The following is a 25,889-nucleotide window of genomic DNA, read 5'->3' on the forward strand; positions in this document are numbered from 1 at the left end:
GTACTACCAGGAATATCATGACATGACTACTACATGAGTACTACCAGGAATATCATGACATGACTACTACATGAGTACTACCAGGAATATCATGACATGCCTACTACACGAGTACTACCAGGAATATCATGACATGACTACTACATGAGTACTACCAGGAATATCATGATATGACTACTACATGAGTACTACCAGGAATATCATGATATGACTACTACATGAGTACTACCAGGAGAACCAGAGTATAGAGGGGGAGGGGCCACCTGCTGTGGCCCAGAAAGGTGCACTGTATTCGGGCACACGCACCGATCAGCTGGCGTGATGCCATGGAGGTCTCTGGCATACTTCCTCGGGAAAGGAATGTTTAAAATGTTTGTTTACAAGGGAGCTCGGGGGAAGTTACGCCAGGCCAGGCCAGGCCAGGCCAGGCCAGGCCAGGCCATTAACATCGCAGGCAGGAGAAGCAAAAGAAGCGCTTGGTTTGCTCACCCGCACAGTGGAGGTGAACGACGCCTCATTGGAGCGTTTTTTAAAAGACGGGCTATCGGGGCTGTTAGCTATCCAATGGATGCCACCATTCCCTCATACGGTCACTCGCCACTCGCCGACTTGTGCTCCAAATGGAGCCTTTAAGGACAAACGTGGTTGTTAGCGTCAGCTGGCTTGGCGACGCCGCTTGACGGGGCAGATGAAGACAGATGCTGATGATTATGGGGTGGCGCGCTGGGGATAATTACCTATAATGAGTGGTTATTTGGGACAAAACACCGGGACATGGCTACCGTGCAGCAGTGCGAATTGAAGATGAGGAGGATGGGGAGGATGGGGAGGATGGGGAGGATGAGGAGGATGAGGAGGATGAGGAGGATGAGGAGGATGAGGAGGATGAGGAGGGAGGACTAAGCGGCTGGCTTTAAGGAGGATGACACAGGAATGGATAAAGAGTCGGACATGAGCTGAATGCTGATGGAGACGTGAAGCCGCAAGGCCAACAAAGTGAGCAGGAGGCGGAGGGGGCGGGCGGGGGCCGGGCGGGGGCCGGGTGGGGGGCGGACGGGCTGGAGAAGAAAGATGAAGAAGGTACGTACATTTCTGGTCTTTCCAGGTGACGGTGGGCTCGGGCCGGCCCACGGCCAGACAGAAGAGGCTCACGTTGTCGCCCTCGTTCACCGACACGTCCGTGGAGATGTTGATGATCCTGGCCGGCACTGAGACCAAACATCAGCAGCTTTCATCTTCTAATTCATCATCTGCTGTCATCAAACATACAGTCATATCCAGAATATATATCTAGAATATATCATAGGCTTAGAGATTTGGATTTAGAAATACTGGACTTATAAAGGACTGGACTATAAAGTATGGAAGGGTTTTGAATCGGTTCCACAGATGGAGGTAACGCACACGAAAGCTGCCTGCCAACCGCCAATAAACAACACATGAAGAAGAACGCACCCTCACTTTTCTTTGGAATGAGGTGGATACAAACGTTCGATTCTTTCCCTTTGAGCAAATAAAGCCGATGCAATTGGAATATTTGGCTCCGTGGATACGTGGATACTTACTCTGATCGTTCACTTACTAACCTTAACCCTCACCTAAACCCCGACTTTAACCCTAACCATCCAACCCTCACTTTAACCCTCACCATCCAACCCCGACTTTAACCCTCACCTTAACCCCGACTTTAACCCTAACCATCCAACCCTCACTTCAACCCTCACCATCCAACCCCGACTTTAACCCTCACCATCTAACCCCGACTTTAACCCTCACCATCTAACCCCGACTTTAACCCTCACCATCTAACCCCGACTTTAACCCTCACCATCTAACCCCGACTTTAACCCTCACCATCCAACCCTAACCCTCTACGGTACTCATGTTCCATTGGGAATGTTATTGGGAATATCACCTCCAAGGAAGAAAACGATGAGCGTCATCATTGGTATATTTCTATGCACCCTAATATCATCATCGCCATTTCCATTGTTGTGGTTACCTACCTAGATGGGCGGGGCTAAAGTAAGTGCCCAGGCCCAGCTTTGGGGGCCCCCGGAGGCTGACCAGCTTTGAAGTTGTACTGCAGGGGTGCTATGCAAAGGAGGCCCCCTTGTGAATGTTGGCCTCGGCCCCCAACAGAGCCTGGAGGGCCCCAACAGAGCCTGGAGGGCCCCAACAGAGCCTGGAGGGCCCCAACAGAGCCTGGAGGGCCCCGCCAGTAAGGAGCTAACGTTGGCGGCGGGCTGTCACTTCTCGCCGCTAATCAGCGATCAGTTCGCCGTCTGCCAGCGATTTGTGGTTCCGGGAAGCAGATGCAGCCGCCCGATCCGTCTGACTCCCAAAGTGAAGACAAACAAGCGGACAGACTGTGGGGGCTCTCGTCTCCGCCAGAAGATGGGGCGCCGCGTTGTCGCCCGCCCGTCACTAAGTCACATGACCTCATGCAGCAACCTGACACGCTAAACACCATCTGGGCGGCCATGATGAATCCACCATCACGCATCGTGATCGCCTCCGCCAGCTCCAGCTTGAGTGAAATGAACTTTAGCAGATGTGGCAATGGGGGGGCGGAGCAGGGGCGGAGCCAAGGCGGGGCCGCATGCTGACCTTGCACAATGAGGTAGACGTGGCCGATGCGGGGCTTGTTGTTGGCCTGGAACGTGCACGTGTACGGCCCCTCGTCGCTCACTTGCACCTTCTCGATGTGGATGGAGAAGTCGCTGCTGTTGCTGTTCACCAGCGTCACCCGCTTGTCCAGCGACCACTTGTCCGTGCCCGTGAACAGGATGTTGGAGCGGTTCAGCCACGCCTTGTGGGTCACCTCCTCGTCAATGCGACACCTGCAAGGGAGGTACCTTGTGAGTGTAGCCACCTTGGTTCCTACCAACCTTGGTTCCTACCAACCTTGGTTCCTACCAACCTTGGTTCCTACCAACCTTGGTTCCCGCCCGCCTTGGTTCCCCGCCCGCCTTGGTTCCTACCAACCTTGGTTCCTACCAACCTTGGTTCCTACCAACCTTGGTTCCTACCAACCTTGGTTCCTACCAGCCTTGGTTCCCGCCCGCCTTGGTTCCTACCAACCTTGGTTCCTACCAACCTTGGTTCCTACCAGCCTTGGTTCCTACCAGCCTTGGTTCCTACCAGCCTTGGTTCCTACCAACCTTGGTTCCCGCCCACCTTGGTTCCCGCCCACCTTGGTTCCCACCCGCCTTGGTTCCCGCCCACCTTGGTTCCCGCCCACCCTCCACATTCCACGCATCATCCCAGTGACTGCTCTGGTGACGGCACTGAGGTGTTTAAGGTAACTTTGGGGGATAATAACAGCGCCACCGTGTGGCGTCTTGGTGAGAAACACAATAAGACAGCAGGAGTGTCTTATTGACAGCCCCCCCCCCCCCCCAACACCCCCAATGGCCATCCTTCTCTCCAATGTTGACTCAATGCTAATTCTGTTCAAGCCGCCAGAAACCCCAGGAAGGCTGCGGTGTGGGCGGGACCTCGGGGGGCCTAAGCGGGAACGGGAAGCGTCCACAGAAGGAATACGTTGGCCCCCCAGATGGGCGGTGTAAGTAACGGCGCCATAAAGATGGCGATGTGTGTACAAATGGCGTATTCATCTCATTTTAAAGTTAATCACGTCTGCGCTGCTGCAGGACCCCCCCCCCCCAGAGGAAATGAGAAGCGTAATAACATCAAATGCGGCTCGTCTTAATGGCCCCCATCAAACGGCGGCGTCTCAAGCAGAACCAAAAGTAGTGGAGCCACTTGGGCTAAAGTGATTTACATTCAAGTGGAGTTTATTTAGAAAGCTCTTGTCTTTTATTTGTCAGCCACGGGCGTCCAGGAGGACGGCGGCGGCGTACGCACGCATTTGATGATGAAATACGGCCTTTTATTGGCCGTCGTAAAGGCCTGACTGGGGCGTCAAATGTTACACGGGGAGACGTTTGACGTCGGGGCACCCGACCAGGAAATAACAGGAGATTCCTGCTGGAACAGGAAGCTGAGGCAAACTGGGGTCGGGGGCATGGGGTGTTTTTTTGTGTATTTGGGGTGTTTTGCAGGTGTAGCCAATCAAGACTCACCTCAGAGTGACGCTCTCTCCTTCTAAAACGGTGATGTTGTCCGGCAGGGGGCCAAACTCTGCTGCGTGGACGCTGGAGCCTGCCAAGGAGACAACAAGGGGGGGGGTCAGGGGGTGGAGTTAGCGTTCAGTGATGGCAACACGCGCTCGACACGGTCAAAAGACACTGACTTCCTTCAAAGAACCGAGGAAACACCAAAAACAGCAAAACTCCAGGAAAAGGCTGCAGTACGCATGCCAGGCCAGTAGGGGGTCGTCCATTGGCGTGTCGGCGGCGAAGCACCCGCTGGCGTGGACGTGCTTTGTTCTTAGCGTGGAGCGATGGCGTCTGTTAGAAAAGCGTCTCGTGTCTTCCACGCCTTTAGAAAGCTCACGCGCAAAAACCCGCCGACTTATTTATGGTGGGAAGCCATCAATGGAGGAAACAAAGAGTCACGTGTCGCCGCTGACCCCCGCCTCAATAATCATTTTGCTTTTCCTCTCGCCATTCTGGCGGGACGCTCGTCCAACGCCGCTGATAATGAGCCCAAGGAAAAGGATTCACGCCGAGCTGCCGGAGCGTGAAATGAAGGGACAGTAACAGAAGGGACGCTGCGCACACACATACACACACACACATATGCACACGCACACGCACACACACACACACGCACACACACACGCACACACGCACACACACATATGCACACGCACACACACACACACACACACACACACACACACACACAACATTTGTTGGAGAGGAAATCCAAAAACGTGCATCAGTGATTTGTGCCGGACACTCCGGGTGAAGAAATAATAATTCCCAAGTTGGAGCAGCTCAAGTAAAGATAAGCAAAGACTTCCGCGTCGACCGGGCCGCCACCTGGCCCGGCCCCGCCCCCCGACGCCACGCCGGTCGTCTCCCTCCGTCCTGGCCTATCTCCCCCCCCCGCCTCCCCGCTGACCTCAATATAGCGGCGGTCTAAGCCCGGAGCTTTCATCAATTCCACTTCATGAAAGATGAAGACGCGGCTTTGGGGAGCCGACGAGTACCTGGAGCTTTGTCACGGGTTTCCCACAGCCGCTTCCATCTCTTACCCCCCCCCCCCATGTGGACAGGAAATAAGGACCGAAGCCAGCAGTCCTGCCGAGCGCCAACTTTCACTCCTTAATCTTTCAATCAACCACGACTGTCAGCGTGGAAGACATGTCAGGAATCAGGAGGCTCGAGGACGCCTGGCAGCGCCATCGCCATGTTTGTTCGCACGCTCGGACTCACGACCCCGCCCTCCAAGACCAGCACCGCGACACATGATGGTGGACATGGCGCCATCCAGGCTGATCCCGTGTCATGTGGAGACCAAAGATGGAAATACACAAAGGCTGCCGTCAGCACAAGAAATGTGGTAATACGTGTAATAATACATGTAATAATACATGTAATAAGCATGTAGTAAGCGTGCCATGGCTGGGGAAGTTCTCTCTTCCCGACCACTTCATCTAGCCCCTCCCGATGTATCCGGAGGCATTCCCAATCCAGCTGATTACTCCCGATACTTCAGCGGGATCTCATCCTGGACCCAAAGATGGCGTTGATGCAAGACCATCTAAAATAAGCCTGGAGGTCCCAAGCGGTCCTACAGGTCCAGGTCCAGGTCCAGGTCTGGTAGGGTCCAGTCTGAGTGTCCTGTCGCTGTCCACGCACATCATCGCCCTCTGCTGGCCGGGCATGCGTCCTAGCGCCCCCCCCCCCCAGCTCATTTGGCTACGTTATTGTTGCATAAACATACCCTGACGACGCAGGAGGAGAAGCATATTTGGCATTGTTGAAAAACAAGCCTTGCGTTATTTGTGTGTTTTCCTGCCAAATAGTGGCCCCCGCAGCCTCAGCTCCTTTTCAAGTGTTTTCTCCGCTACACGCTAGCCTTTATTTGGGTTAATTCTATTCCCTTTTAGCGCTAGGGGCTCGGATGCGGATGCGGCACGCTTCCGTCGACACACACACACACACACACACACACACACACACACACACGTTCTGACTGAACGAGTGACACGTGTGCACGAACCTTGCGAAGGTTACAAAATGAGCGAGGAGCTATTCCCCATTTCCCTACTCAATTGCATTTTCACAGCTCGATTGGCACCCGGCGTGCCAAAAGCCGCACGACTCTGCCGCCGCTCCCACAACACGACAACCAGGTCAACGTGTTACACACACACACACACACACACACACACACACACACACACACTCATTACGAGTCTCATCTGTGAGCCAAAGCAGCAGGGATGAGGTTTTCCTGCAAGTTCACCGCAGCAACAAAACGCCTTTTTTCTTCTGTGTCGACAATTTGCATCAACACTCAAACACGACGCTCCTTTTCTCCACAAACTTCCTGCCAGCAAAAGGTAGCGACTGATATGATGACTTGGCTTAAATGCACAACTGGTATAACTGGTATAACTGGCATAACTGGTATAACTGGCATAACTGGCATAACTGGCATAACTGGCATAACTGGCATAACTGGCATAACTGGCATAACTGGCATAACTGGTATAACTGGTATAACTGGTATAACTGGTAGCCAACCTCCTCCTCCTGTTGACGCTCACGGCTCAACAACGCCTGCTTTTCGGTTTGAACACGCACGTCCACTTCCTGCAGACTCCGTCAGCACATCCAATGAAAAGATCTCAGAATGGATCACTTCAAATACACCAAAATACACCAAAATATACCAAAATATACCAAAATACACCAAAATACACCAAAATATACCAAAATAACATGACAGAGGAATGGTAGCAATACTCACATTCTAGCATTGGAATACATGACTATAAACAGCGCTGATTAATATTATGATGGTAATGGTAATGGTAATGGTAATGGTAATGGTAATGGTAATGGAAATGGTAATGCTAATGCTAATGGTAATGGTTTCATTTCATTTGAACATGCATCAGATTCCAATTGAGTGCATCCCATAATCAGTTCCCAGTTCCACATGTCCAAAAGGAGTAGGAAGAAGCAAAGCTTATTAAATCCTACCCCTCCATCTGGTACTTTTACAATCACTAACTCTTACATTTGTTCACTTCCTGCTTTCCATAATACAGTTTTTTTTTTTTTTTTTTTTTAGATATTATCATACACATCATAGCATCCTAAAGACAAAGTCCAATATTATTTCATTATCCATATTATTATTATTATTATTATTATTATTATTATTGTTGTATTATGACAGATCAAAAGTCATCATTTTGTGGAAAAGAAAGAAGAATTTTTCAGAATGATGTTTTAAAAACTGGAGGAAAAGATCATTTATCATCAATACAGGCATCATTTCACTGGGAAGACAATATCCAGACAGAATATTAGGAAGAATATTTGTAGTACCAATGTAGTATTCTGGTGTTAAACCATTCTGACCTACAACTGTAGTACCAATGTAGTATTCTGGTGTTAAACCATTCTGACCTAGAACTGTAGTACCAATGTAGTATTCTGGTGTTAAACCATTCTGACCTAGAACTGTAGTACCAATGTAGTATTCTGGTGTTAAACCATTCTGACCTACAACTGTAGTACCAATGTAGTATTCTGATGTTAAACCATTCTGACCTAGAACTGTAGTACCAATGTAGTATTCTGGTGTTTGATGGAAGTAACAGTTATCTCATCAGTGGCTAACTATTAATGTAGCGCCAGGAAGTGCTTGTCTGTGTAGCATTATAGAGTGTGCATACAGGGAGCGTCTTAGATGCAGGCATGCAAGCTCCCCCACGTCTGGAGTTGCTAACAACACAATCGCTGGATCCACCCCATTACCTACGTTACCTAGGTTACCTAGGTTACCTGCGTTAGCACGCTACGTCCTTCCACGCTAAGTCAGGGGTCTCCAGCCAGCAGCCAATGAGCTGCCAGTAGCTCCTAACCACTGAGTAAGTAGCCCTCCAAGGGATTTATTCATTTTGATCAACTCCTGTATTCACACAATTACACAGTGGGGAGCGCTTGGGAGTGTGACCAATCACAGAGGAGTGGGCGTGCCTGGAGGCGGGAATAAATGAATAGTGGAATAAATAGAAAAATGGAAACACTCGTTGTGGAAGAAGTGAGAGGGAAGGAGAGCAAGTGCTGGTCGTATAAAAACCACAATAAAAATGTATGTTTGCTAACATTTTAAGTCATGTGACATCTGTCTGGTATCTACACTGGCTGCAGACACAGACGCTCCCGCCGCTTATCTTGCTTCCTGCGCTACCTTCATCCTTGCAGCCGTCTCTCGCTCTCTTCTGCACGCTCCTTACCTCCTTCCACACCTCCTCCGGTGTCCCTTGACCACTTGAGCCCTCCTTCCTTGCTGCACGTCCCCATCTCTCTTCTCATCGGACCTTCTGACCTCCTGTCCCTCCCAGCCTGGGACTCCATCCCAGCCACTAAATCCTCTTCTTCTTCACACCATCAACGAGGAGATGGGAAGTTCTCACAGCCCTTGAATGGACGGCCGGCATCAGATGTGGAATCGAGCAGGAGCAGAGCTTCTTTCTTTCTTCTGGATGGACACCTCTAAACACCTCAACACTCCCAGGATCGATACGGTAGTAAACTAGGACTTCCCTGGAAGAGATATACAAGCCCCCGTGGGGGTCCTAAATACGCCCTGACTGCTTTTCATTTCCTGCTGTCATGCTCTCCTAAAGACTAACCTTAAGTACTGCGGCCCCCCAAGTGGCAACCCACCAACGCAGCTACTGTCAAAGCACATGCCATCATGTGGCGTGCCACCACTGTGGAAGCGGAGAAGGTTTTCCTTGAAGCGTGTATCCATGGTACATGTAGAAACTGCCATCATGCGGCGTGCCACCACAGTGGAAGCGGAGAAAGAAGGTTTTGCTGGCCATAAACGCCATCAATAGCCAGCGTGATTGGGAATACTTGCCATGTTTTCTCCAACACCTTCCTTTATTGACGAGCGCCACTGATGGCTGATTGGACTGATTTGGCAGCAGGAAGTTGCTGATGTTTGTCTTGGCATCCGTGCAAGCTCGCATATTCTAACTAAAGCGCCACCAAAACTCCCATCAGTGCAATCAGTGGTTTTTCCCGGCCTGCTTACTAAAAACCACATCAGGAACCAGGAGATGCTAACGTATGCCAGGTTTCACCATCATGATGTTGACCACCACACCTTAGTTGGAGAAGGTGAAAACACAAAGACCAATTATTGGCGACGGAGTGCAAGAGCAGTTTTTAGGATCTGCTAGACCTTCTGCCCGGTGCTTCCGTGTCACATGACACCCAGGAATAATTCCCCATCCATGAAATATCCGGCCTTTTATTCCGGGGAGATGGAAACACGTTTGCTGTTTGGACAACTGCTGCTTGCTCTGGAAACTTGGGCTGTCCCAGCACGCACACACACGTGCACGCACACGTGCACACACACACACGTACACACACACACACACACACGCTGTGGATGCAAAGGAAGGCATCCACAGCTGGGGGCGTGTCTGTAGGCCCAGACGCTTCTCTTCCATAGTACACACAAACACACGCAAATCTGCAAACACATGCACAAAAATACACACTTCATCAATCCCTATACACACATGAACACGCTAGCACACACAAACATGCCAACACACACGAACACGCCAGCACACGCGAACACGCCAACACACACGAACACGTGAAGACTCCAGCAAAAATGATTTAGGAATGCTAGTGTTTCCACCATTTTACATTTATTTCCCATTCATCAAGCGCAACAGCGAATGGTGTGTGTGTGTGTGTGTGTGTGCATGTGTGTGTGTGTGCATGTGTGTGCATGTGCATGTTAGCAGGATTAGAAAAAAAGGATCCAAGCAATTCTCAGGAAGGATGAGGAGGGACGGCAGCTGGATGTTCCGAGCTGGAAGGAATCACGTTTACGAGGAAAGAGAAGAAGTGATTCCCACAAGCTTGCAAATACGGACATTTTTCCTGCTGAATGTCTGCTACAAGGAAAGCTACATCCTAAAATGCTACGAGGAAAGCTACATCCTAAAATGCTACAAGGAAAGCTACATCCTAAAATGCTACAAGGAAAGCTACATCCTAAAATGCTACAAGGAAAGCTACATCCTAAAATGCTACAAGGAAAGCTACATCCTAAAATGCTACAAGGAAAGCTACATCCTAAAATGCTACAAGGAAAGCTACATCCTAAAATGCTACAAGGAAAGCTACATCCTAAAATGCTACGAGGAAAGCTACATCCTAAAATGCTACAAGGAAAGCTACATCCTAAAATGCTACAAGGAAAGCTACATCCTAAAATGCTACAAGGAAAGCTACATCCTAAAATGCTACAAGGAAAGCTACATCCTAAAATGCTACAAGGAAAGCTACATCCTAAAATGCTACAAGGAAAGCTACATCCTAAAATCTAAAATATAGAAATATATATATACACTGTATATATATATATATATATATATACATATATATATATATATATATATAAATCCATCTATGGTGACAACAGCTTATTGATTATATTTTTACCTACTCTACTTCTTCCTGACAGCTTAGGGATGGAGGGTACGGGTAGAGTTAGAGGGGTAGAGGGTACGGGTAGAGTTAGAGGGGTAGAGGGTACGGGTAGAGTTAGAGGGGTAGAGGGTACGGGTAGAGTTAAGGTATTGCGGTATTGTACCGAGTAAACACGAAGGCGTGCCAGGCGTTGGGTTGTGCGTCAGCTAGCATACGACGGTAGCCGACAGTCGGAAGCAGGTCGGAGATGAAAGGAGACAGGAGTCCATCCAGGAGTGATGGCAGGTTCCAGAAGACGGGACGAGAGCTTTGGTAGGTTCCTTCTTGACCGGTTTGCACCTGACACGACTCGGGGAGTGGAACCAAAGGTGCTCACGGGGGCCGAGGCGGATCTTGAAGTCTCCCCATCATCCCCGCCAATGATTGACAGGCCTGGCGGCGTTTCAGCAGCAGGTCTCTCGTCATCGCCATCCTCGCACCTTCACACCTTCACCTGTGTCATCCTTTTACACCTGCTTTGCATTTTAATCCAACACCCCTCCCACTTTTGCGTCTTATCTTCTGCACCGCCACCGATGATCTTCTCCATCCTCTAATTCGCCGGCTTATCTGAGCACCGGTTCCGCAAAGCTTCCGTGATCCTCGACGCCTGGCAGCGCGCGGGAATCATGAGTCAGTGCGCCGCCACGGATGATGGAGGCGGAGGAAGCGCCGGGGGACGTGGGAGGCTGACAGACGGCGAAGGGCAACGTCGGGGGAGTTGGAAGTGGAGGGGAGGACGGGGACGGCTGGTGGAGTGGCGAGCAGATGGCTGTGGATTCTTTGGAAAGCCATGCCAGGATCCTGATGTGAGTAACGGCTGCGGGGGGGGGGGGGGGGGGGTTCTTCCACATTTTGGTTTTCTGGTGGTGGATTTCATCCGCGGATTCTTCTCGTCACGCCGCAGCAGATGATGTCGAAGGAAACGAGGGCCTTCAAATCTAAGATCAAAGCGCCAAGCTGGTGATCCTTCCTCAGACCAAAACATCTCCGCGTCTGCTCCACACGTTCTTCTGGCCTACAACACAAACTCTGACCTTTGACACCTTCTCATGGCAGGAAGAGGAAGTGATGCTGGAGGCGTGGCGTACGGGGATGGCCGTCGGCGACTTGAAGTGTGCACGTTGTTTTTGTCATGTGAAGGCCGAGATGTCTTTTGTAGTATTCCCTTCCGGGAATACACGTGCAGGAAACGTTTGCCACGTCGGCCATCTTTTCTAGTTCATCCTTCATCCGCGTTTCCTTGGAAAATCACAGATGGTTTTCACGCATTTTATCCCAACAAACAGCAAAAAACAAACTGCAATTTCCATGAGTATTGTTGGGACAACATCTGGGAGTCAGAAAGAGGGAGGGGCGGACGAGGTGGGAGGGGCGGGCGAGGTGTTTTGGGGCGGACGAGGTGGGAGGGGCTGGCGAGGTGGTTTGGGGCGGACGAGGTGGTTTTGGGGCGGGCGAGGTGGTTTGGGGGGGGGCGGCCATGACTACATTACTGCCAATCTTACCAAACGAGACTTTCATATGCAAATGAAGCATCTTTTGTTAGCTTTGGTGAAAGCCTTCGCTGTCTGACGTTCCGCCGAGAACAAAAACATTGTTCATACTGGAAATACTTCACACATACTTCACATAGTACTTACACACTCCTCACGGATACTTGCATGTAACTTACATATACTTTGCACACTCTTCACACGTACTTTGCATGTACTTTATGCACTCTTGGCCCATGCTTTACACATACTTACACGTACTTACACAACTTTACAAACTCTTGGTGCGTACTTTGCACATACGTCAAGCGTACTTACAGTACACATACTTCACAGAAATTTTACACATACTTCAAATGTACTTCATACATACTTTAGACATTTCTTTTATCTTTCACACTTAACTTGAATTTTAATGTTGGTGTGCTTATTTTACCATCAATGAGGATGCCATGCTGGAATGCCGGAATGCTGGAATGCTGGAAGGATGTGGAACCTCCCTGCTTCGACCAGCCCCGCCCTGGTCCTTCCAGACACCAGGAGGCCATTTTCATTTTACCAAATACCTACCAAATACCTACCAAATACCTACCAAACGCCTACCAAATGCCTATGGAATGTACTTCAAATATCCTGGAAAATACTCACTTTCATTCCTAGGGCATTCTGCCTCATCCTGCCTCCAGTCTGTAGTACCGCTATCTACTACACACCAGGTACTAGTATTTAGGCATCGTAGTCTGACACCTACACACCAGGTACTAGTATTTAGGCATCCTAGTCTGACTACTACACACCAGGTACTAGTATTTAGGCATCCTAGTCTGACTACTACACACCAGGTACTAGTATTTAGGCATCCTAGTCTGACTACTACACACCAGGTACTAGTATTTAGGCATCCTAGTCTGACACCTACACACCAGGTACTAGTATTTAGGCATCCTAGTCTGACTACTACACACCAGGTACTAGTATTTAGGCATCCTAGTCTGACTACTACACACCAGGTACTAGTATTTAGGCATCCTAGTCTGACTACTACACACCAGGTACTAGTATTTAGGCATCCTAGTCTGACTACTACACACCAGGTACTAGTATTTAGGCATCCTAGTCTGACTACTACACACCAGGTACTAGTATTTAGGCATCCTAGTCATACTAGGTAGTAGATACTGCTCCATCCAACATGTACACGTCGCTGCTGATGCTTCTGAGGAAGAGGAAAGCAGTTCGGAAGTTGTCCCATTTTTCCTCTCCATTTTTCCTGGTCTCCATCACTTGAGGAAGTGGCGAAGAAGGGGCGGAGCTTTGGGCTAATCTGCATGGCGTTAATAATTGATGGAAGCCTGCGAGCAAACATCTACAGTAAGATGGACTCTCGCCCCGCAATTTCACAGCCGCCTTCCTTCCATCTTCTCCTCCTCTCAGTCCGCCCCCCCCCCCCACCCCCCCACCCCCCCACCCCGGAGCTTATCAAAAAGCGTTTTCTCTTGGTTCCTTCTCCCTCTTGATGAATCTATGCGAGCCGCCTAATCCCTTTCTCACCCTCGCTCTTTGTCTCACGCGGCTTCTCATACAAATGCTGACTTTCTCTCGTGAGCCTATCCAAGTCTTTCTGGGGGGGGGCTTCATGACACAAGCTAGCAAACAAGCTAGCATGCGCCAAGGCCTCGTCGTCATGTTAAACACGTGACAGCGTAATCCTGCGGCTCTCTGTGGAACCTCCTAGGCTAGCCAAGTTCTCATCAGGTTCTCACCAATGCTACTTGCTCAAGGGTCTTTGACTCGTGGAGCTCGTGGGTGGAGGGGACTGGGGGTCACATTATTGTGGTCCAATCAGATTTCAGCTTCAATGTGTTGCCATATTGCTCTCATCGTCCCGTCGCCTTTAATATACGTCAAACATACTTGACATACTCTTCACACATACTGTATGTATATGTATACACACAGTACATACAGGACATATTATTGGATGTACTGTACAGCCACATACATGAAGGTACCCCCCCATCTGATGATCAAAATATGAGGGAAATATGTCCATCATAAGAAGAAGAAATCATCAAACACCAAACATACGACTACGCTTTCTGGCCGGACTCCAGCTGATGGACACGCTGTGGGACATATGGACGTATGGACGTATGGACGTATGGACATATGGACATATGGACGTATGGACGTATGGACATATGGACATATGGACATATGGACATATGGACATATGGACATATGGACGTATGGACGTATGGACGTATGGACGTATGGACATATGGACGTATGGACGTATGGACGTATGGACATATGGACATATGGACATATGGACATATGGACATATGGACGTATGGACGTATGGGGGGGGGGGGGGCAGCGTGACACCGCTCTGAGGTCCTCTTATAATTCACGTTCCTCTCCAAAAATCTTTGATCAAACATGCTGGCCTTCTGCAGCCGTGTACACACAATACACCATGCATCATTCATACGCAGTAATACCATACGCAGTAACACCATACGCAGTAACACCACACGCAGTAACACCATACGCAGTAACACCATACGCAGTAACACCATACGCAGTAATACCTCCCTGCAGCCACCTCAACACACTCCAGGCAGCAGGGCGTGGCCGTGTGTCTGCTGGCTTTTGCTGGGGGGCCGGGCTGTTTGTCAGGACCCCGCTGACACCCCCAGTCCTCTGATGCCACACGAGTCGTTAGCCCGGGTCGTTACCGAGCCGAAGCAGCCGGAAGACGAGCATCCACACACAGAAGGGACCAGAAGGGACATTTCTCTGCTGTCACTGGGGGCGGGGGTTGGGGTGGGGGGGTCACCTTGGAGCGCTTGCAACCATCAATCAGTTATTCCATCATTCATTCTCTGCAAACTGAGACAACCCATGACAGCTTCAAAATGTACTTCAATGTACTTCAATGTACTCCAGCATACGGAGTACACTTCCGTTTAAAAGGGCGCATCGTATCCCCGAGCATCCTGGAAGGCAGGGCCCCCGGCCACCAGGCCAAGGGAATGTTCAGGTTGTTGCTAAGGGCGGTGCAGGAAAAGGCGTACGAGTCAAACGCTTTTAATGACACTTTAATCAGCGGATCACTTCCCTGGCCATTCAGGGAGGGGGCAGACAGACCAAGGAGCCCCCCTTGGAGACGCCCCGGCAAAGAGGGAGGCTGATCGCTGGCGCATTGTTAAAATTTAATGCACGGCTTGATTGTCAAAGCAGCCGCAGATCCTGGGAAGATGAAAGCCACTCAGGAGCGCTCGCTTCCACGCCGCCGTGGGAGGGTCTCCTCCTCCCCGACAAGAGCGTTTCAAGGAGAACCTGGGAGGCGTTCAGGGAACTCCTGCAATGCTAATGGGCGGCGTGACACCAGGCCGAGGAGGCGCTGTCATCACGTGAACACAATTAGCGGCGCTGAACACGGCGAGCAGCGCCGCCGCCGCCGCCGCCGCCGCCGCCGCCGCCGCCGCCGCTTGGCCCGCAGGAATGACCCGACCTTTAAGCAAAGCCTGGCGCCAAGACAACTTTATGACTTTATTGACTGGCTGCAGAGTAGACATTTCATCCTGAATGTCAGACGCTTGATGTCATCCTTCCCGGGGAGGATCTTCATGAAACCGTAGATCCATGTAATCGTCAGCCCCCTGCCCCCCCCCCCCGCCCCCATGGATGCTCGCCTTGCAGCCTGACCACAGCCTCACATTCCGTGACATCGGAGAGCGGCGCAAGGAATCACTTCATCAGACTGTCTGAGAACGCCACACAAGGAACGTCTCCGGCCATTTCTTTCCAGTTGGCGTTCCGCTCGGCCCGTGCGACCGACGACCGTGCAGGGGCGTCAAAAGGAGCCAACCGATCAATGATGATGTCATCGATTGACGTGTTATGACGAGTGCAGCCTCAACAAACAACAGCAGCCTAAGTGTGACATCATATCCTGTTTGCATCGCACACGCCCATCCGCCAGCCTCACCCCCGCCAGGTACACCCCCCCCATGCAAGGTGGGGTCAACCCCCTCATCTTGGCACGCTGACAGCGGATGCCAACGTTCACACATCAGCATTCTCACACGTGTGCCGTCGCTGGGGGTATATATGTATGTATGTATGTACAAATACCATACAAATACACTGTGGAACTGTACAATGTGGAACTGTGTCACATATATATATATATATATATATATATATATATATATATATATATATATATATATATATATATATACACATACATATACGTACATATACATATATACATATACATATATACATATACATATATATACATATACATATATACATATACATATATACATATACATATATATACATATATACATATACATATATAGACACATATATACACATATATATATATATATATATATATATACACATACAATATCCTCTCTTTCACTGCCAGCTCCCACCTTCCATGTGACTTTCTGAAAAACAAAAGACTGGTCCTCTACGGCTGGTCTTCTACGGCTGGTCCTCTACGGCTGGTCTTCTACGGCTGGTCTTCTACGGCTGGTCTTCTACGGCTGGTCCTCTACGGCTGGTCTTCTCCGGCTGGTCTTCTCCGGCTGGTCTTCTACGGCTGGTCCTCTACGGCTGGTCTTCTCCGGCTGGTCTTCTCCGGCTGGTCTTCTACGGCTGGTCCTCTACGGCTGGTCTTCTACGGGGCTGCAGTGGAGCTTTAGCGTGCGCCATGTTGCAGAGAACCGCATTTCACAGGAGCATCTCTTGCCTCCCATTATACCTTTTAGTGTTCCTCGCTAGCAGGAACGGGAGGGAATGTCACGGGAGGTTTAGAGGGCGGGAAGCACTCGGCAAGAAGCTCAGGAGCGGCCCTGACACGCTGTGCAACGAGGGACATCACGCCAACCCTGCGCTCGTGAATAAGATATGGGGTGGGGTGGGGTGGGGTGGGTGTCCATTAGCACGCTTGGCCAAAGCTGTGGAGGACGAGAGCAGATGCGGCCAGGAGGCCCATGCAGGCGGCTGGGATCTCCAATAAGTCCTCCATGGTACCATCTCCGATTACAGCAGACACGCGTTCAACTTCCACATGCTTTCTCTCCTGCAGCAACACCACGTCTGCAAACAATGTCAAAGGCGGAGCGCTAATGTTCCGTGTCACACCATCAAAGTTGAGTGCAGCCTGGGGGGGGGGGCTCAGTGCATCTCTACCGCTCGTATTAGACACACATACTCTTCTTAAGATGCCTCCAGTCAACACTCCGATAAGAACCTGTAAGGTGCTCAAGATGGTCAAGGTGTGCAAGGTGGATTATGGTGGAATATGGTGGAATATGGTGGAATATGGTGGAATATGGTGGAATATGGTGGAATATGATGGAATATGATGGAATATGGTGGAATATGGTGGAATATGGTGGAATATGATGGAATATGGTAGAATATGGTGAAATATGGTGGAATATGGTGGAATATGGTGAAATATGGTGGAATATGGTGGAATATGGTGGAATATGATGGAATATGGTGGAATATGGTGGAATATGGTGGAATATGGTGGAATATGGTGGAATATGGTGGAATATGGTGGAATATGGTGGAATATGGTGGAATATGGTGGAATATGGTGGAATATGGTGGAATATGGGGGAATATGGTGGAATATGGGGGAATAATGGAATATCGGGGGTGCATGATATTTATGGGTCCGACATGAAGGAATGATGATGCCATACCAATAAGTCCCATAAGATTAAAAATAGTCAAGAGAGATAAAGAAGCGTCCGGCACAGAGCTTGGCTCACGCTAGCCCCCCCCCCCCCGTACGCGGTGCATTTGTACACCAGCTAACCAACATTGATCTTCACCTTCACCGCCTAGCTGCCAATCAGAGCAAACCCAGACCGATCGATACCAGATGAAGGAATCAAGTCAGGACATCTGTCAGCCGTGAAAACCTCCCAGACCAGAGCTGGTCTTTAAGAGGAGCCTCTGAAGCAGACATGTCGGTCACACGGACCTTGAGGCTCGGCAGCAAATGGAGGATGCTGCCGGCTCAGATCAGGGATGAGCGGCCCAAACACTTCAGAGGAATCTGACAAATAAGTGGCAAGCGCACCGAGAAGCTGCGCCGAGCTCAACATACCAATAAGGTCGTGTTCCCTCGCTCTGGAGAAGAGGTTCCTTAAGTCATCTGAAGGTTTTTCATCCGGCAGTTCAGAGCGGGAGGATAATGAGAACAACGCGCGCTCTGAATGCTGAATCCGCTCGCCCCGTGGTGGACCCGAGCCAAAGCTGCCTCAAATGTAAACGCCTCCAACGGGTGGACACGACCTCCGACCCCAACGCCATCGGGTGTCCTCCAGCCTGAACGTACCTTTCCCTGGAGAAAGCAGATGTTGCGGTGCTGCAGATAGCACATGGTGGCACTTAACCTCTGACCTCGCGGCTGACTGCGGCTGAGTGCTCAGTCCCACGGAACGCCGACGGACCCGGCAAATTAGGCAATAAACGAGAGCGAATACTGCGGGGCATCCAGCTGGGAGAAACAGACCCAACAGATCCGTCTAATTTGCTGACGGCCCAGAGACGACGGCGGAGTCGCAGCTGGGCCCCACGTCTTATTTAATGAGGAGGCGAGTGGAAAGGAGGCGCGTCGGGAGGATTGATTGGGCCGCTCCGCAAACCTGCCAGCAAAACAATCCAAGTCGCGGCGCAATCTCAGCATCGAGCACGCGGCCTTTTAAGGCGCATTTCTTTGTCTGAAAACCTCCAACCTCCGCCTCGCTAGCTTGTCTGCGCAAATAAAGCAGAGCGACGCAGGAAGACTAATGGCACCGCTTCCTATTAGCCAGGCAGCGGGCGTACGTCGTGAAGAGACACCCGTTTAATGAAGCCACTCCAAATGACTCCTGAACAACACCACTAGGAGGGAAAAGGGTGGTGATATCACACAACTTTTAATTAGAGATGGGGGGGGGGGGGGGGGCATCCGGCCCGGCGGGTCAAGACCAGCTGGAGATATCAAAACAATTTGGTAAAAGAAGAAGAAGAAAGCTGGTCCACAATGATAAACACTAGTTAGCATGGTGCTGGTTTTTATTCCGTGGATTTATTTGGAAGACGCTGCTATTCCTCCTGTGGTCCAAAGGGAAACTAAAACATCCTACATGTCATTACCCAATGCCAGAGGAATTTTTCCAAGCATCCCAGATGGACAGATGAAATCAACCAAAAAGCAGGATAAAATTCATATTCATAAAATTCATATTCATAAAATTCATATTCATAAAACGGGTACTTTGGAATGATTTTATCATTTCAATTCCCATTTAATCGAACGCAGTCGACTCACGTCAGTGCGTTCGTTAGCAACATCAACTTATTCAGTCAAATTGGGAATCGAACTGAGCTTTCCATCAGTAGAACCTGTTTAGGGAGGAGAGCCCATTCTACCATTGGCCTTTATTAGTATTAGCACTAGCATTAGCATTAGCATTAACACGGTGCAGGGCTGGCTATTGGTACTACGTTTATACCACTCCTCATTTCTACTACTATCTAAGTACTATACTAAGTATTATGGCATGGGAATTGGTTGGCGGGAAGCGAGGCCAAGGCCGCTCTTGCTTTGAAGGAATTGCGATGCTGCAGTGTGACGCGTGTGCGCACGGCAGAAGCGGGCGCTGGAATTGATCATCAGATTTGCTCACTCCCGTGGAAAGACCAGCGGCGGGACAAGATAGCCAGGGTCGGGAGAGCTCAGCTTGCCTCGGAAGATCAAGAGAGAGAACATAAAAGGTAAACACCAGGAAAAGGAAAAGAGGAAAAAGGAAAAGGCGTGGAGGAGCAAAAGAAACGGAGTGGAGGGAAGATGAAGAGCTGAAAGTCGCTTCTGGAAGTTTGGCCATAAATGAGGGGAACAGAAGAATGGCGTCACGATCCGGCTATGTGAAGCACTACACGTCCACTCACCCTGGCTGCATGAATGCTTCCATGGCGTGTGCGTCCGCAGCCTTGGCAAACATCACACCCCTCAGCAGACGTACCCCCCCCCCCCATCATACCACAGGATCTTCTTCAAGTTGCATGCCAGGGGATGCTACTCGTCATGTCAATCATTCCCAAGGAAAACCACGTGGGGGAGGAAGCCCTGTGAAAAGGACCAGCAGAAAGGATGCAGGCCGGAACGCTGCATGTCATGCGTCCCATTCCATACGCTCCATACGGATGAAAGTCAGCATGCCAATGAGCAGATGCATAAATATTGCAACACGCATGCAAGAAGGTGGAAAATGGCCTCCGGTTTGTTCTTCAACGCTGGTGCCAACTAATCCGCCTGTCCCCTTCGGGCGCATTCTCCAGCATGCAAACAGGCATTCCGTAATCAAAGGAACGGGGGCTGGGGGGGGGGGGGGGGGGGGGTCTGCTGTGTTTACCACGCTCCTTCTTATTTTCATTTAAGATGGCAACGCATTCACGCCGCCTTGATCGCTGCTGTCAGGATTGGTCAGCCAACGCTGAACCATGCTCAGCATCGGAACTCATGGGGAGCACTTACATGGTTTTGGTCTGTGCGCTGCACGAGTGCTGCCCCCAACACACTGTTTGATAATAACGTCCATACGTGCACTGCACGAGTGCTGCCACCAACACGCAATGTTTGATCGTAACATCAGTCATTGCACTGCAGTTGTCCGGTCAGACCAAGACTGAGGAAGTCCATAGAGAACCAGAACCAGCATCCAACTGGAAAGTCTCCCTGACCTACATCATTGTTTTCATGCTAAAACGAGATCAGGCATTCGTTTCAATGTGACAACCCAAACCAATGCAGCGTGTCTGCTATGCTAGCGCTGTGTCCGCTATGCTAGCTCTGTGTCCGCTATGCTAGCGCTGTGTCCGCCATGCTAGCGCTATGTCCGCCATGCTAGCGCTATGTCCGCCATGCTAGCGCTGTGTCCGCCCTCATAGCCATAACTTGGAAATGTAAGCGGTCAGTACTTTTACAGCCCAAATGAAGTACTTTGTACGTGGTGTGTGATGTAAGAAGACACAATGCACGGAGAACACGTTGAATAAAGTCTCCCAGCTCCTTTGACCGACGTTCCGAGCCACACAGCAAGCCAACATCCTGCCAGGCAGCCCCCCCAGCAGTGAATGGGGGGCGGCATGAGTCCATGAGGGTGACAGTTGGTCACTGGAGCGACCGGACACGACGCAGGCGAGCATTCGCTCGACAACCAAAAGACCCTCCCCCCCTCCGCCCATCCACCAGCCAAAGTGGTCCTCGAGGCCGCGCATACTTCCTGAAAGCAGTGCTTGTTGCCATAGAAACAGCCTGGTACAGGAGGGGGTCTCGGTGGGGGTGAAGTGAAAAAGCTCTGCCGCATTGCCTGACTCGGACGAGTGTTTCCAGACCTCATGAATGAAAGGATGCAGCAAAGTGTGGGATTATGAATAAAGTGGCAGCCATCCAAGGGGGGGCCGGGCGGGGCCGCATGTAAGGCAGCCCATTAAAGCCCCCAAAGCTGTGAAATGCTTCCCAGCCAACGGAAGGATTACCGAACGCCATCACAGCCTTCACGCCGGCAGGCCAGCGGCCGAGGCCACATCTGGCATCGGACCATCACAGGAAGGTTACGCCGGCTTGGAGACCGCTCCCATTCAGGCCGCCCGCCCTCCCCCCGCCTCTTTTCCCTCCGGCGGCGCCGTCCCCTATTGATCCCGGCATCTCATCAAGCACGTTTCCTTCCAGATGCAATTTCCCCTCGCGTCAACGCACCGAGCTGCGGCGCTTTGTTCTGGCCGTGTCATTCATCCCCTTCGTTTGCCCCCCCCCCGTCCCCTTCATTTGCCCCCCCTGTCCCCTTCTTTTGCCCTGCCGCCCTCACCCTGAGGCCCCACACGCACCTGGTACTGCCCCCTCGCTCCGCCGTGCGGCGAGCTAACATGCTACATACGCCAGAGAGGAACACCTTTCTCCTCAGGTCATGTGGTATGAGGTGGGGGTGGCGTATTTGAGTGGGATTTGTCTCTTTTGCCCCCCCCCCCCTACATCTTTGCTCACACACAAGCTGCTCTTCACCTCCTCCCCCATCCCAGCCGTGGCGAGGGAGGTCATGATGGAGTCGACACCTCAGGGCCTCGGAGACCTCATCCAATTTCTGCCCCCCCCACGTAATCTTCTGCTCCGTTCCGTCATGTAATGGCGTTGCAAACACATTTTGGATGTGATACCCGCACTTCCTGTCTTCCTCGCCCCGATATCGCCGACTTCTTGTCCTTAATTATGGCGACAATCAAGTCGTCCGATTGTCCTGCTTTGAAGATCAAACGTGTTTATTGAGCTCTCATCTTCCTCATCTTCAAGGAACGTTCAGGCTTTCATTCAGAGGGTCAGCGGTGACAAACAGGAAAGGAAAAAATGTGATTAAAGCCGCCATGTTTGTTCTGACGCCACACGCCTCAACACACCCCCGCCCCTGCCCCCGCCCCCGCCCCCGCCTCTCAGGATGTCCAAAGTGTCCGTCACAGGGGTATTTAGCGGGCAGACAAGACTCCCATGTCAGCGTTGGTTTGTCACTCGCCGTCTGGCGGCAAGCACAGCATGCTAACTAGCTGGGCTGCTAGCTCGCCAGCAGGAGTCATGGCTAGCAGGAGTCATGGCTAGCAGGAGTCATGGCTAGCAGGAGTCAGACAAAAAAAGACAAGCCATGGTTTAACAGAGATGGGCGGGGCTACCAGCCGCAAGTAGTACTACGGCTTGTACTTCATCCAATCAGAAACTTGAGGTATAAAGAAATGAGGTACGTTTAAAATCCTTATGATAGCATACAGTCACCCCCCGCTGTCACAGTTTGACAGCCCCCCCCCCCCGAGGCTCCGCCCTCTGATCACCCCATGGGTGGTCATGTGATTCCCGGGGTAATCAATCATACGTGGCGCGCCACATTCCATGCAGACTTTGTCTTAGTGCATCCAATTAGCATCCAGCAGAAAAGACGCAAACATTTTTCCCCATGCAGGCGTTGACCTTGGCCGTCCTTGAAAGGTACGGCGTGTTCAATGGCGGACAGCGTCTCATCTGGCTGCGCTCATCTTACTTTTAATCAGCGAAAAGATGGGACTTACTGGCCTGTCTGAGCTAATCAACACGGGGCGCCATAAAGCCCGGCTAATTGAAAGCTCTCATTGTCATTCACCGGAGCTTCTCTGCTCCTCACTCGCCTTTCCCGTTCCCTCCCAATCTGGCTCTTCCACAACACGCTCTCTCGTACGCCCTGGACAACCTCCAGCGCCGCCGCCGCCGCTCACTTTTCCCACAGCCGGCTCTGAGAAAGCACAAGTGTGTGTGTGTGTGGGGGGGGTTGAGGCCCCGCTTGGAGGTGAGCAGAAGCGAGGAGATCAACACTTGAAATACTCCAGAGAGATACTTTATTCATCTCCAAGACAAACTAGCCCTACAAGCGCCTCTCCAAAAATCCGAGGAAACAATCAAAGCAAGACAGGCGGGATAAGAAAAAAAATAGGACAATGGAATACCAACGTTGACATCACAGGCCGGGTGTTGTGTACATTAAAATGAGTGTGACTTTGACTGAATTAATGATTTGGAGTGCATGAGAAAGTGAAAATAAAAGCATAGTTGTGTTGGCCCAGCAGCCCATCCAGCTAAGGCTAACTTGTAACTCACCACGGGAGCTGGGAAGAGGAACAGGACCAGGAAACAGCAGGTGGAGACACATGGGGGTGTGTGGACCACCCCGTAGTTAGTCCCAGCAACACTAATGGAGCCAGAAGCTCAGTCAAGGGTCAGTATGAAGAACCAAAACGGGAAACAAAATAAAAACACATTGTGATACAAAGAGCTTCATCCGGGAACTCAATTCCAAAAACAACCGACGCTGGGACACAAAGATAGAAACAGGACATTTTTGGGGGTTTGGGACCCCCAAAAGGGGTGGAATATATTCCAGACCTGATCCTGGTCAACTTAAGCTGAAGTTGTATAACATGTTTTGGTAAATCGCTCGGGTGTCATTTGAAGGCTTCGTGGATGCAGCAGCAGTGGGTGTTCCACAACGTGCACACGTCCCAGCATGCTTTGCAGGTCCATTGTGGGAGGACGTATGTGTTTTCTTTAAATGTGTTCCTGTTGCTTGCATAACTGCCAAAAGCCGAACAAAGGCCTTTTCACGCTCGACTAGGATGGCTGCCACTTGGCAATGTGGAGGCGATGCCCCATGAGGTCCTTCCCTGCGAGCAGGGACGGAGTCATACCTCCTCCAGAACCCAAACATCAACACCGCACACACACACACACACACACACACACACACACACACACGGATATACCTGGAAAGGCAACACAGGCGTCCCGCATCCCAACACTGCACCACGGCACCAGCCCGCCTTCCCTCAGCAGGCATCTCCAGGCAGCTGCTGCTGGGATGCCATCTGGAGGCGGGCTGACCACCACTGATCGTTTACGTCACGCAGCTGTCACTGGGAGTGGGAGCTCCGGGGAGGGGGGGGGGGGGTTATAGAAGATGTCAGAGGATGGATGTGATGACAAGACGCAGGGAAGCAGTCTGCGTACAGTGGCGTGTGCAGAGTCCAGGCAAGGCAAAGCAAAGGAGACAGAGGGCGTTTAGAAGCCCTTCAGTGAACATTAGCCACATAATGGGGGAATCTAAAAGGAATCTAAAACCACTGCAGCATCAGCATCACATCATTCTCATCCAATCAGGTATTGTTCTCCATTTCAACCACAGCAGGTTAGCGACAGGCCAACGCCACCGCCGCCGTTTATACCTCCTCATACTAGCATGGCTACGCCGAGGCAAGACAAACTACTACGTTCAGATATGTCGTGTCCGTTACGTACATTGTCTGCAAGTCAAACGCAACTTCATACCTAACCAATACCGACGCCGATATCGAAACCAACACAAATACCAAGGCCAATACCAATACTACTACCAAAACCAACACAAATACCAAGGCCAATACTAATACTACTACCAAAACCAACACAAATACCAAGGCCAATACCAATACTAATACTACTACCAAAACCAATACTAAACCCAATACTAATACCAATGCCAATACCAAAACCAGTACTAGTACTAATACCAATACCAGTACTAATACTAGTACCAATGCCAATATCAGTTGTCCAGTCAAAGTCCTGTTCTGGTCACGTGTCAATCACCCTAATTACACAGACAGTACTGGTAATCTCCACTTCATATTCTTATATGTACGACAGTCATGTATGATAGTGATATATGTACAGTATGATAGTAATGTATGATAGTAATATATGTACATTATGCTAGTAATATATGTACAGTATGCTAGTAATGTATGATAGTAATATATGTACATTATGCTAGTAATGTATGATAGTAATATATGTACATTATGCAAGTAATATATGTACAGTATGCTAGTAATGTATGATAGTAATATATGTACATTATGCAAGTAATATATGTACATTATGCTAGTAATATATGTACAGTATGCTAGTAATGTATGATGGTATTACATGTACAGTATGCTAGTAATATATGTACAGTATGCTAGTAATGTATGATGGTATTACATGTACAGTATGACTAATGTACGACAGTAACGGCCAATCCATGCGGGGTCTGCAGCCTAACAGGTCGCGGCAGCCATCCATCGAAGGGCGTAGTAAATGAGCGGTAAAAGC

The 25,889-nt window shown here is 50.3% G+C and overlaps 1 protein-coding gene across 5 annotated transcripts in view; it reads right to left on the minus strand.

The window, feature by feature from the left end:
- Positions 1 to 25,889, minus strand: part of iglon5 (IgLON family member 5) — a 75,697-nt gene that overhangs the window by 27,613 nt on the left and 22,195 nt on the right. For all 5 annotated transcript variants that reach the window (XR_009131762.1, XM_058083616.1, XM_058083617.1 and 2 more), the window contains exons 2-4: positions 4,089 to 4,167; positions 2,611 to 2,843; positions 1,089 to 1,208 (exon numbers count right to left, since the gene is read on the minus strand). Coding sequence is in view for 4 of the 5 variants with exons in the window: in XM_058083616.1 (XP_057939599.1) it covers positions 1,089 to 1,208; positions 2,611 to 2,843; positions 4,089 to 4,167 (432 nt within the window). In the remaining variant the exon portion in view is untranslated. The remainder of the gene's footprint in view (positions 1 to 1,088; positions 1,209 to 2,610; positions 2,844 to 4,088; positions 4,168 to 25,889) is intronic.

Source organism: Doryrhamphus excisus, chromosome 10 (genome assembly GCF_030265055.1).
Source record: "Doryrhamphus excisus isolate RoL2022-K1 chromosome 10, RoL_Dexc_1.0, whole genome shotgun sequence".
Lineage (NCBI taxonomy): Eukaryota > Metazoa > Chordata > Actinopteri > Syngnathiformes > Syngnathidae > Doryrhamphus > Doryrhamphus excisus.